This window comes from Osmerus mordax, chromosome 14 (assembly GCF_038355195.1).
Source record: "Osmerus mordax isolate fOsmMor3 chromosome 14, fOsmMor3.pri, whole genome shotgun sequence".
Lineage (NCBI taxonomy): Eukaryota > Metazoa > Chordata > Actinopteri > Osmeriformes > Osmeridae > Osmerus > Osmerus mordax.
The window spans coordinates 7,733,620-7,746,943 of record NC_090063.1 but is presented as its reverse complement, the minus strand read 5'-3'; the positions used below and the strand labels follow the sequence as shown (position 1 = coordinate 7,746,943).

Sequence of the window (13,324 nt, the reverse complement as noted above, 5' to 3'; positions counted from 1 at the left end):
TTGGTGGAGCTGAATGTTATTTATATACTTAGGATATTACGAATAGCTCCGTACCTCCTGGCCATTTCAGTTATAGTTCAATGAAGAATAACGTGCTGTTAGATGTTCATAAGTGGGAGATATGTTTTACTCCATTACGTATTTTTTGTCTTGTGTCCTTGCTAGTTCAAGTCCACACATCCATACGCAATAACTATTTAACGATTAAATTCAATAGTATGTATCCTACTGGTGTTTGCCATGTTCATTGTTAGACCCAGGAAAATACAAGTGTTGGTCAATTGTTAACACCGAAGGAATTCAGGTTTATTTTACATAGAGAAAAAAGAAAAGGTATAGCAACTTTTCAGAAGTTGTTTAGAGCGTCTCAGTAGACTGCTGGACAATCAAAACTGGAGCACTGAACATGTGTAGACTCTTGGGCTGCAGTTATAATTTTCAACTTCTAGATAGTTTTCGAAAACAGACAATAGCAAAGGCAGGGTATGTTGTCAATGTTCTTTCCAAATGGTAATACTGGTATGTAAACATTTCCAATATGCCATCTTGCAGAGCGCCATTAGAACACAAGTAATTTGCTCAATGTTCTTGTGGATTATTCACTAGCGCATCCTCTGTCGTTGAAATTTCTTGTGCTTGTTCTTTTTAACAACTTTGACAGTAGGAGCCTCCAGCTGTATCTGGACTGGCTTCTCCTCTGCAGGTGTCAGGAACACATCGGCGGTGACATCCTTGCTCACGTCTTCCTTTGCCTCTGTTCTCTTCAGCTTCTGCAGCTCTTTTACCATCTGCTTCTCCCTCAGCCTGGACGCTGTAGCCATCCGGATCAACCGTCGATGCTAAGGATATGAAGGAGGCGACCATGAATCAATCATGAAAGATCCATGCAAGCATCAGAAAAGTTCAATTGAGATCATGTTTATAGACGTTAACAGACTCAGTAGGTTCCCTGTCACTGATCATTTGTGTTCTTGGATGAAGTCATGTGGCCTTAGAGAATATATTACCGTATTGGGGGACTGAAAGTGTGGATTTTCAAAGAGGGTGGGGCCACCAAAACTACCCTGGAATATCTTAATAAGGTTGAGGACAAAACGAGGGCCAATTTCAACCAGTGCCGCATCCTCCTCAATGATCTGTAGGAGACAACAAACTCATTTTAAACAAAACCTCAGATGTTCCATTTCTTTTTCAGAGGATTAAACAAAATATGGATGAACACTTAAATTCAAAATTGTTCCTTTTGCCAACCTGATAGTTTCTGAACCATATCCTGTTGTCTGCTATGGTAAACGTGAATACGTGGTCCACAAAGGGCTGGCTTTTTGGGTGATACTGAGGAGTTGAAAATGTCTAGAAAAACAAGATAAAGTGTGGCTGTGTATCCATTTCAGCATAACTTTAAATCTTGATGTATCCATTTTAGCATAACTTTAAATATTGATGTACATCAACTAACCTGGATGAATAATTCCTTCAGCAGTGCATAATGTGGCTCCTTGTCAAATTGCTAATAGACAGGGAACACAATTATTGTTATTATTGACATTATTGTCAAGACCCACACCAAGAACTGCAAGATAAGAGAAATCTTAAACACTCACAGGATCAAATGAAAGGAGGGGTCTGGATCCTTTGAGGCAGTTTCCTGTCATTTTGAGTTCAGCGAGTGTGTGAACTAAAGTAGAGGAAAAACACAAGTCAGAAAAGCATTTTGACATGTCCTAATCAGTTATGGATTGGGCTAACACAGGATATTTATGAAGTGCTGCAACATTACAAAACACTTATGGTTACTTACTATTCTGAACTAAGAACTTTGCAGAAGGTCCATGGGGAACATTAGCAATCCTGTAAAAAACAAGTTATTGTTACATAATTCCGAAATGGTCAATGAGTAAAAAAGCTAAACATGGTTCAACCAAACCACAATACGCACCACATGTAAAGATCCTGCTTTTTCTTTGCTTCAAAGAACAGACATTTGTTGCAGTTCTTGATTTCACATACTTCATTTATGACGAAAAGTTTATCTTTTCTGTCCATTTTAGTATCTGTGAAAATGAAGCACATACACTTTAACATACAGTAGGCCTACACCTTTCCTCAACAACGTCAGAGACTCTGAATTTAAGTGGAGTGAGACTACAGTACTAGAGAATAGGAGACTCAGACCTGCTTTAGTGTGCGGCATGATAGTCCTCAAGTCCTGCATCAAATGTCGGGTTCTGAAATTTATGCCTCTGGAAGAAAACACCAGAACTCTTTCTTTGTTTGTCCACTTGCCCTTGTAGGTGAAAAAAAGTGTCATAAGTTAGGTAAATGCAACACAGTTTATTGTATTGGCTAACCTGTTTGTTTGCTAGCTTTACTTGCTATTGCTAGTGCTAACTACAGTAAGTAGTCATTGTTGGACCTTACCATGGAAACAGGTGCAGGGACGATTATTTCATTACTCCGCTCTTGCACAGTGGTACTTGGTGGCTGGTCTCCATTTTCGGCGAATTTAACTTTTTTCCCCTTTTCTCCACCTGGACTTGCTCTTCCACGTTTTCTCTTGAGCGGCGACATCTTGCTTTCAGTAAAATAAGCAGCGTGGTGCGAGCGTCGTAAGCAATCTAATGTCCGGTTTGTTTCCTTAAACCTTTTTCAGAATAAAAGTCATAAGACAAACTGTACTTTTATCCCCATTCAAAAGTAAACTTGCTTTCACAAATTGCCAGGAAAACATCAAGGGAACAGTTAGATACATATTATCAAGATAATAAAATAGCTTAACATTAATGACGATAATGACTCAACATAGCAAATATGAAGTCTATAATGATTCAACTATAATGATTCAAAATCTTTCATAGACCTTTTTAGCCTGGGGTCCAACTGCACACTTCTCTCCTCAGGCCCGTCTCATCCAGGTGTTACCGCCCCCGCTGGTCGGAGGATGTATTGTATTTATATTAATAATTAACGTTGAACTTCGGTTTTAGCATAAATCAAGTGTTAAGCGAAAACTTGCATAGCGGCAAGCGTTACGTTTGGCCAACATAAAAAAATATTGTTTTAAATTATTAAAATATCTGTGTGGACCCACATTTATGTCGTTATCATAGTCTAAAGAGAGATCTCTTTAGAGATCTAACCCACTATGCCTTTGAGTATATAGTACTTATGCCATCGTTGATCTACGAACATTACGCCTCATGTATTCAGTTAGACTAACATATTTAATCAAATGTTTGACAGCCTTGAACAACGTTCTGCATCAATAACATACAGTATCCAGACACCAGCTATAGATTTGAGAAAGGTCAGCAAAAACGAAGCATTTTATGCTTTAAATAAAAGCGACACCACAAATACTTTAAAACAACATTGATATAAAAAATATTTTTAAGACACAGCAAACAGCAAGTGTGTCTCTCTGGTCTATTCATATGTGTTTATATAGATCTACTCCTCCTCCACCTCTTCATCTGGACAACAGTAGTATTCCACAAAGCAGATCTGTCCATCATCGTTCCTGATGAGGTACTGTAGAGACAGGAAACCTCGGCTGTCAGTCCTCACAGACACCTTACAGGACAGAGCCAATGCTTTGGTGGAAGGCTTTAGCAGAGACATCTTGTACCTGACAAGTAGAGTAGAATTGTGTTATCCCTGGGGCAGAATTGCACCGTTACAGCCGCATTGAAAGATACAGAATAAAAGTCTAAAACACAAGGCATGAGAGACCTGTTAGTTTGAGTCTTTGTGCACTGGAATAGCTCCATCATGTCAGAGTCTTTAGGGTAATCATAGTGGGCATTCCCAGAATTTCCAAATGTAGACAACCTATGCATGAAGGAAGAAGTCAGATGAAAAGCTAGTCTATGCTCGTAGCATACAACAGAACACAAATGGGGGGGGGAAATTGACATTATCCTCAAGGTCCAAATGCATGCTTGGCTTCATCAGAGGCTTTCTTCAAACACACACTGATTAAAAAACAAAAACACCCCAATTAAAATCTAACCTGAAGTATGGTTGAATGGGGGACATGGTGATCTGCAGGACCTCACTGCTCATGTCCAGTTCAGAAAAAGCCTCCTTCAAGCTGTCAGACTGCAGAATCACTTTGTTGGTCACATTGGTGCTGCTGAACTCAAAGTCTATGGGATCCTCTTGTTCCTGGGTGTTGATTTTACACACTGTGACCACACCTGCCTCTTCAAGAAACAGGGTCAGAGGAAAGCCATAACCCTTGTAGCACATCCGCAAAGCAGTAGTTACTCCTGTCATAGAGAAACAAAAAAGATCTGTTAATAGAATCATTAGAAGTGGAATGCACAGTATCGAATTCTAGTCAAAAGTGTCAGAGAACATTCATGGTTGTTGTCACCTGGAACCGTGCTTCCTCCAAAGATAGTAAGGCATTCCAGAAGTACAGTCAGATTCACCTGAAAGCCCACTGCATCTTCTTTTATAGTGAATTCCTGGAATATTTCAGCCTAGCAAGAAAACCATGCAAATTAAAGATTCTCAACTACATACGAGTTGAGTGTTCACATGTTTGTTTTACAAGTCCACCACAACCTGAATGAAGGCATTGGCTTGAAGACATTTGGAGTCCTCCACAGTTACTTTGAGTCCATTTGGTGTGGCACTGAAGATAGCATAGTCTTTGAAGGTGATGGCTTTCAAGATATTGGATAGATTCCTTGCATTATCCAAACTGGCTACCAGGATATCTTGGTCATCTCCAGTTTGAGATTGAGTGGACAGGGGCATTTTATTACTGAAATGACGGACACACCTGAAAGAGTAAAGTGCAAAAAGTTAGTTAGCTAGCTAGCTTGTTATTTCTGTTGCTATTTCAATATAAACATCTCTAGTATTGACACTGATAATGATATCCACCGTAGGCTAACACAGCCAGAAACTGTTTTAAATAGCTTACCAACAGTACACATCTATATCCTTACCATAAAAACCCAGCAGTTTAGTTACGTCTCAATATTGGAGGATGCTGAGTTTAAAAAGAACTTCTTCTTTTGATATTATGGCAGATTGCAATACAACCAACATTTAAGAGGTGCATCATCGCCACCTACAGTTTGGGAGTGTCTGGTCGGCGGCTTACACCCATCCAGGGCTCTCACGCATTTAAACCATTGACTGTAAAAACAAGATTTCAGTTATTTCTCACGCTCACACTCAACGCGTTTCAAACGCATTTAAAAAAATTCTCACACTACATACAATTAATCAATTAAAGGACGAAGCGCAGAATTCTGCCGAGTTGTTAGTCAGTTATACAGCGTTACCCCCCCCCCCCCCCCATAGATTCATAGCTTACACTTAAACTTCCAGGAGAAATATCAAATTAATTGATTGCATATGTTTTATAAACTGAACTCAAATCATAAATTGTAAAGCCTATTGTAAACTGTACAATGCTGTAAAATGTATATTGTGAAATGTCATCATCGCCTCCAAAGATTTTTCTGATGTAGCCTATAGATCTCTACATAGGCCCTACTTACAAAATAAATATATATATATAGCAAAGTACTCAATATTAACAGGCTGTCGCATGTGTCTTCCGAGTAGGCTAGTTGAGCCTACTTCAGCTGAACTACTAATATTACTTTTTGTTTAATAGTTTCTTTTAATTTAATACATTTACAGAATGGAGAAAAATATAATATTTCTAATGCAAATTGAATACATCTGATGTTACAAATATAGTGGTAATATTTTATGGAAGAAATGTTAACACCCCTTCTTTGATGCCAATTTGTCACTATTCCCGCCTCAGCAGCAGGTTTTTCTTCAGTCGTCAGATTTAATTCGGTCCATTCAACGATCAGAAGCACACCTGACGCCACGTGGAACGCCACCAAGAGTTATTGAAGGCTACCCTATACAGTAGGTATCTTCAATGATTTTTAGATTTAAAAAAATCTATGTAAGATGTTGTCTGACTGTCAAACCAATTACGTTATTTTTAAGAAATACACTCGAAATCAACACTTTATTCCACAGTCGAGACTTGATTAGCTAGCAATTATGCGCGTCCACATTTCATCTAAACAGTTGTTAAATTAACAATTAACTTTTGACCTTTTTTTTTATCCTTGTTCATGTTTTTAAACCACATACCGAAATATATAATGGAGAACGTTGCTAACTATAATCTAGTTTACTGGCGGTAATAGCTAGCTAGCTAACTTGAATCGTGTGGTAACTGCTGTAGCTACATTGAAATGGTGTGCAACGAGGAAACTATTAATTGCTATCAGGCATTAGTTCTGAGTGGTCTGTAAAATATAGAACTAGGGTGATTTGGATGTAACCTGTCAGTTAGCTAGTATTTAAAGTACGCAAGCAATTTATTGGGCTAGTTTGACAAGGTAAGTAGGCTATGGCTAGTTCTTGGAATATGTTGGCCATGAATCATGCGTTCAGCAGCACGTGGCCTCTGACTGATTTGACCTAATTTGAGAAAGGTGCATAGGTTTACTGGCAAACATGTTTAATACTCTTTTAACCGACAAGCATTTCTATGATTTTTTTTCTATGACTTGATGCTTGCCGTAAGCATTTAATAATTACAATGATGTATGTTAAAAGAGAATATTTCACACCTAACTAACTAGCTATCACGTTCATCTTAATTGCAGTCGGCCTCTTCAGTGAAAATGGACGACTGGGTAGAAGACGTAAGCTATTATAAGTAGAACAGCATTGACACGTGATGCTAGTTTGATTCAAACGACTGTTTTCCAATTGCTTTTTTGTTTGTTTTTTCAGGATGCCAGTGCCACTTTTGCCAGCAATAAATCAAATATTGGTCGGTAAAGTCTGATGCAGATAATAAGTCTGATGCAGATAATAAATGTGAGATTGATTGCACTCAAATTCTGTTTTGTAAAATGGGACGTTTTTATAGATTTTATTTGTATTTGATCTTATGTAGCTGTAGATAATCGAGGCAGCTCTTGGAACAATGGAGGTGGAGACTTTGGAAGAGGTGGTAGCAGAGGTGAATCTCCTGTCAATTAAAAGCAAATGGCACATTTTCTTGATACGTTTTCATCATTTAATTCATTTTTAAATATGTTGTCCTCATCAGGCAGGGGAGGGTCCAAGAGTTCATTCTCTTTTGGTATGTTTAATTAACTTAATGAATGTCTAGAAAATCTACTCATGTACTCCTTTACATACTGAAAGCATTTTTTCTCCTTTTGAGCAGGGACTGATGAAAATGAGAATAGTAAGTACTGAAAATCTTTCATTAGTTATTCTGGATCATCCTTTAACTCTAGCATCTCCTGCAGTTGCCATTGGCCTTGATGCTGTCCTGATTACCCCCTGCTCTTAAATTCAAGCAGATGTGTAGTGGTTTCTCCTGGTGTACCTCACTAAATGGGATACCTTTTCACAGCGTTTTGGAGATGTCTGTACAAAATTATGTATTTGTATTTATGTCAAGAGTCATATTCAACTGTGCAGAACAGAAGTTTACTGTTAGGGTCCCAACATCTTTATACATTTTTAGTTGCCTGGCTTCAGTGTTTTGTTAGTCTGACGTTGTCATACTCATAATTCTAGTCAGAATATGAGTCTGAGAACTCTCCGTTGGGCTGTGACTATGGGGCGTGTTTCAAACGAACCTGGAAAACAAATGCCTCTTCGCTCAATTGGATAGATCTACAACCAATCAGAGCAACGTATGTGACGTATGTTAAGCGCCGCATAGTTGTTGTCAACAGAACTAAACTGCAAGCAGACTTGAAGAAGTATGCTTGAGGAATGAATACAAACGATTTTGCCGGTGTTGTAAAAATAATTTAAGGGTATGGGGAGTACTTGTTCACACGGTCAGCTTTTTTGAGAGAAACAATAAAGGGCAATGCATATACGAACAAGTTTTCCGTTTCGGATTACAACTCTCCCAACTTGTCGAAGCTCTCGCGAAATGCCGTCTGCCCTTTTGCACCCTGATAGAAATAAAAGCGCACATTAAAATGTTTAAACTGTTAGTTATTTAGCTACAATGAGACTAACATTATGATTGTACTAAGTCTGAGTTAGTGAACGTACATTGACACCTATGGTACTATGTTTACAACATTTGATTCACATTCACTCAGACTATCTCTTACCATTTGTAAGTTAGATGAACTTCATCCACGACGATACCCATTACGTTGGCTTGAAAAACATCGGCGCCTAGCATGTCCCTCCACTTCTTGTTCAGCAGCCAGGATTCCGGGCTTCCGAAAAGGAGCTGGCAACGACCACTGGTAATATCCACCTCGTCGTGCACGCCGAGTTGCATCGCCGTGATGCCCAATTCGGTCGCCTCTTTCACTTGGTCCTCCATGAGAGCAACCAAAGGAGAAACCACAATGGCCACTGGGTTTTCATTGTGTCCCATCTTCTTCGCGACCATCGGGGCCAGCTGATAAATTAAACTTTTACCGAATCCCGTAGGAAGGACGGCAAAAACATATTTTCCATCGACAAATGCCTTGATTGCGTTTCTCTGTTCCTCTTTCAAAATTAATGCGCTGTCGATGTCTTCTAAAACAGACTCGATGGCAGAATCATAACATCCCAGATCTCCAGTGGTAGCCATGTTTGTTCAAAACGAATTCAACTTAAGCGCTCTTGTGACGTGGGTGATTACGTTACTGTTGATCATCTGTCCATCATCGTGTAAAGCCCGCCCTGGCAATTTCATTGGTCCGCCCAGATTCTGGTTTTCTGTAGTTGTCCCCAATACGAGACCCTCCAGACCCAACTTCCGGACCAAATTATTTTGTGGGCGGGACAAAGTTGGGCTGGCAGCCAGGCTAGTGTTTTGTACCATTTGTCTTTTGATACTAACCCAAAATTGACCTGATTGTAATCTTTCTGGGCATTTTAAACTTGATTGACTGGAGTTTACTGTGTTCACCTTAGATGTTGATGGGGGCAGCTTTGGGAACAGAGGAGGTGGGAGGGGAGGCTTTGGTGGAAGAGGAGGCAGGGGTAAGTGTTTAATTGGATCCAAAGCTATTTGAACATGGAGTATACTGAAATGTAAAATTAACCTGCAACACTGCTTTCTCACCAGGAGGTGGCAGAGGGTCAAGAGGAGGTGGTGGATTCAGTAACGGTAAGATTAGTCTTGTTCTATATTATCTTATATCATGGCTGTGATTTGGCTCATTCATTGTCTGGCATGTGTCCTTTCATTCCATTCATTAGTTCTGCTAATAGTATCTTGTGTATGGATGTCACCTTGGCTGGTGTTATTTATAAGTGTTTTTGTTTTAGGTAGTGAAGATGGTGGAAGAGGCGACTTTGGCAGTGGAGGAGGTAGTTGATTATGCAAATGCACAATTATATGCAGTATTATGACACCATGATATGAAATGGTGACTCCTTTATGAAATTTCTTTGTTACACTAGGTTACCGTGGAAGAGATGAAGAAGTATTTTCTAAAGGTTCAAAGTATTATAATTAATTTTTAATTTTAATAATAATAAATTGATAGAAAAGACCCATTTTGATATACTATTTTCTGTTTAGCCAGGGATGGGGAAGGGGGAGGAGATATGGAAAATGCAGGTTAGTCTCTGGTCTTATGTGACTTCCAATTCTAAATGTTTGAAGTACTTGAATGGCCTGAAGGACAAATCTAATTTTGAATGTCCCCAGGTCCACCAAAGGTGACCTACGTACCTCCAGCCCTCTCTGAAGAGGAGGACTCCATTTTTGCCCATTACGAGTCGGGAATCAACTTTGACAAGTACGACAACATCCTAGTGGATGTTAGTGGCAGCAATCCCCCAAAGGCCATCATGGTAAGCAGGACAACAATGTGTGCATGCCACTTTTAATACTCTATGTTTATTGTATGCACCTGCCCACCAAAGCAAATTCCTCAGCAAATAAACCTGATTCTTCTAGAGCAGTGGTTCTCAATCCTGGTCCTCGGGCACTCCTGCCCTGCATGTTTTAGACGTTTCCCTGCTCCAAAACACCTGATTCAAATAAATGGGTCATTCTGAATCTCAACAGAAGCCTGATAATGACCCATTCTTTGAATCAAGTGTTTTGGAGCAGGGAAATATCTAAAACATGCAGGCTAGGGGGGGCATAAGGACCAGGATTGAGAACCACTGTTCTAGAGTATTGACTCATTTGAATAGAACATCATTCTGATATTACACCACTGGGGGTGTGCATTGTTCTCAATATGTTATGAAGTTATTCATTGACCCTCGGTTTATTTCCTCAGACATTTCAAGAGGCAGCCTTGTGCGACACCTTGAACAGAAATGTCAGCAAGTCTGGCTATGTGAAGCCCACTCCAGTACAAAAGCATGGTATCCCTATTATTGCTGCAGGGAGAGACCTGATGGCTTGTGCCCAGACAGGTTCAGGAAAAACGGTGTGTTTTGTATATACATATAAGACCATGGTTGAGGGTGACACGGTCCCAGTCCCCTAACCCTCTGACGATGTCTTTTAGGCTGCTTTCTTGCTGCCAATCCTGCAGAAGCTGATGGCGGATGGTGTGGCCGCCAGTCAGTTCAGTGAGTTACAGGAGCCTGAGGCCATCATAGTAGCCCCTACCCGGGAGCTGATCAACCAGATCTATATGGAGGCCAGGAAGTTTGCCCACGGGTATGTAGTCTTCATCACGGTGTTTATTAGGTCTGCAGAGATGCCACTGCCTGCATGTGTACAATACCAGACATCATCTGTACAGCTAAAACATTTAAAACCAGAAGTGGGTGTGGCATCAACCAAAAACAGCTTTCCGTCTTTCCAAACTTCTCTTCAAAGCTGCACAGCAGGAGGCTTCACTGACCGTGTCTTTCTTTATGTGATGCATAGGACTTGTGTGCGTCCAGTGGTCGTTTACGGTGGCATAAGCACCGGTTACACGATCAGAGAGGTGTTGAAGGGCTGCAACGTGTTATGTGGGACTCCAGGAAGACTGCTGGACATTATTGGTAGAGGAAAGGTATAGACGCACATTGACACTTCAATTTGAAACAGTACAGCCCTTGCCTTAATTCTGTGGGCTAAACACTGCCAAAATTGTACTGTGGAGAAGATGAGCATAACTATCCCATCTCTCAAGGTTGGCCTCAGCAAGCTGAAATACCTGGTGCTGGATGAGGCAGACAGAATGTTGGACATGGGGTTTGAGCCAGACATGAGGAAGCTGGTTGGCTCCCCTGGCATGCCCTCCAAAGAGCAGCGGCAGACCCTTCTGTTCAGCGCCACCTATCCTGAGGACATCCAGAGGTCTGCTCGTTTTGGACAACATACAGCCATATATGGTTTCATTTGATGGTTGAGATTGAAACAACATATTGTTAATAAATTGACTACAAGCCTGTATCTGACCTAAAATATATGTTGTATAATACTTTATTAAAATGTTTTGTCACACTGCAGGTTGGCTGCTGACTTCCTGAAGACTGATTACCTGTTTCTGGCGGTGGGCGTGGTGGGTGGAGCCTGTAGTGACGTGGAGCAGGTGGTTCTCCAGGTGGACAAGTTCTCCAAGAGACAGCAACTGTTGGATGTCCTCAAGACTACAGGTACTCAACATCAACTTCTGCCATGACTTAAGTTCCTAAACGAATACAGATTCATTGGTATGTTTAACTGCAGGGACTGATCGCACAATGGTGTTCGTGGAAACCAAGAGACAGGCTGACTTCATTGCAACCTTTCTCTGTCAGGAGAAAGTTTCTACTACAAGCATTCATGGGTACAGTTTATCATGCATCATGTCCCCTCAAATGATCTAGTGCAACTGAGACGATGGTGTATGTTTTATACTGTTGACTTGTTGTCTTGTAACAGTGATCGTGAGCAGAGGGAGCGAGAGCAGGCACTCAGTGACTTCCGCACAGGCAAATGTCCTGTACTGGTGGCCACTTCCGTGGCTGCCCGCGGCCTGGACATCGATCACGTCCAGCATGTTGTGAACTTTGACCTCCCCAACAATATAGATGAGTACGTCCACCGCATTGGTAGAACGGGCCGTTGTGGGAATACCGGACGAGCAGTGTCGTTTTTTGACCCGCAAAACGACATCCAGCTGGCCCGCTCTATGGTCAAAGTACTCTCTGGGGTAGGTCTCTTGTCTTTGCCGACCATAGTGTCTGAAACGGCATCTTGATCCAAGCAAGACTTTTTAATGACTGAACTTTGACAGGCCCAGCAGGAGGTGCCCTCGTGGCTTGAAGAACTGGCCTTTAGTGCCCATGGAACCTCAGGTTTCAATCCCAGAGGAAGCACCTTTGCCTCTACTGATAGTAGGAAGGTATGTATTTTAAGTGATTCATTTTTTTTTTTTACTTCTAAAACATGTAGGGAGTTGTACATGCTTTAATTGGATGTCTGTTGTACCAGGGGGGTTCTTTCCCGAGTGAGGCCTCAAGACAGCCTGCAGCCCAAACCACAGGTGGTGGTGATGATGATGACTGGGAGTGAAGCTCAAGCTGTGTTCTTTCAGTTTTGGTTTTCAAGACGGCTTTCGTTCAGTGTTACTTTTACCTTTTTTATATTGTTTGAACATAATTTCGTCTTAATCAGAAACTGTTAATTGCTTGAACCTGGTCTGAGATGAATCTTATTGATTAATGTGATGGGCATTTGAATTGTGATTTAAGCTTTCTTCTATAATTTTACCTCACAAATTCTGTGTAGATCTAGCAGTGTGTGTTTTCATTGTAGACATATGGTGTTGGAAAAGCATGTGTTGACTCTGTAATTTATGTAAGCAATCATAACTTACTCCAGTAAAGGATATTGTGGTTCTGTTCACTGATTTGATACGAACTGTCAGTGTTTTATTCTACATGGAGACAACTGATAATTAGTTACGGTTGACACTTCCTCTTTATCGCTGTTGTGAGCAATGTAGACTGAAGTCGTACTAGGTTTTTTTCTTATTCAGTTTCAAGTTAAGAAAGAGGGAAATAAGTTCCTATCCAATTCATTGGATGTCACTTAATTTTAAAGTTATTCTTGCTAAAGTTTGAAGATGTACTTTTCGTTATTGTACATTCTCCTGACGCCAGCTCTTGCAACAGGTACCTAAACCTTAACAAACTTGAATGTATTTAAGACAGTTTTAGCATTTGAATAAGCCTTGCTTTTACAAATGTAAAGAATTTGTATGGTTTCTAAGTGATCATTTTAAGTTAAGAAATGATTATGCTTGAGACCTCCACTATGTATAAGATCTTAATTTTTATTAACTTGGTTTGAAAATAACATTCAATTGTTTGTTGCTTGAAGTTATCCCACAAGACCCATACA

The 13,324-nt window shown here is 40.4% G+C and overlaps 3 protein-coding genes across 3 annotated transcripts; 1 reads left to right on the top strand and 2 right to left on the bottom strand.

The window, feature by feature from the left end:
• Positions 1 to 279: 279 nt before the first annotated feature.
• bxdc2 (brix domain containing 2) lies at positions 280 to 2,592 on the bottom strand. The gene is made up of 9 exons (XM_067250391.1): positions 2,422 to 2,592; positions 2,176 to 2,287; positions 1,940 to 2,054; positions 1,802 to 1,851; positions 1,605 to 1,678; positions 1,460 to 1,510; positions 1,252 to 1,353; positions 1,008 to 1,136; positions 280 to 839 (listed from the first exon to the last, which is right to left on the bottom strand). Exons 1-9 carry the CDS (start codon positions 2,569 to 2,571, stop codon positions 603 to 605), a joined length of 1,020 nt encoding a protein of 339 aa, XP_067106492.1. The 5' UTR covers positions 2,572 to 2,592; the 3' UTR covers positions 280 to 602.
• Positions 2,593 to 3,372: 780 nt separating this feature from the next.
• Positions 3,373 to 5,022, bottom strand: rad1 (RAD1 homolog (S. pombe)). Its single transcript, XM_067250620.1, has 6 exons — positions 4,962 to 5,022; positions 4,573 to 4,792; positions 4,379 to 4,487; positions 4,013 to 4,271; positions 3,733 to 3,831; positions 3,373 to 3,628 (listed from the first exon to the last, which is right to left on the bottom strand). Exons 2-6 carry the CDS (start codon positions 4,765 to 4,767, stop codon positions 3,451 to 3,453), a joined length of 840 nt encoding a protein of 279 aa, XP_067106721.1. The 5' UTR covers positions 4,768 to 4,792; positions 4,962 to 5,022; the 3' UTR covers positions 3,373 to 3,450.
• Positions 5,023 to 9,578: 4,556 nt separating this feature from the next.
• ddx4 (DEAD (Asp-Glu-Ala-Asp) box polypeptide 4) lies at positions 9,579 to 12,834 on the top strand. The gene is made up of 11 exons (XM_067249671.1): positions 9,579 to 9,601; positions 9,692 to 9,837; positions 10,275 to 10,427; positions 10,509 to 10,663; positions 10,877 to 11,006; positions 11,127 to 11,293; positions 11,447 to 11,592; positions 11,666 to 11,765; positions 11,861 to 12,131; positions 12,216 to 12,323; positions 12,413 to 12,834. Exons 1-11 carry the CDS (start codon positions 9,589 to 9,591, stop codon positions 12,491 to 12,493), a joined length of 1,470 nt encoding a protein of 489 aa, XP_067105772.1. The 5' UTR covers positions 9,579 to 9,588; the 3' UTR covers positions 12,494 to 12,834.
• Positions 12,835 to 13,324: the final 490 nt, after the last annotated feature.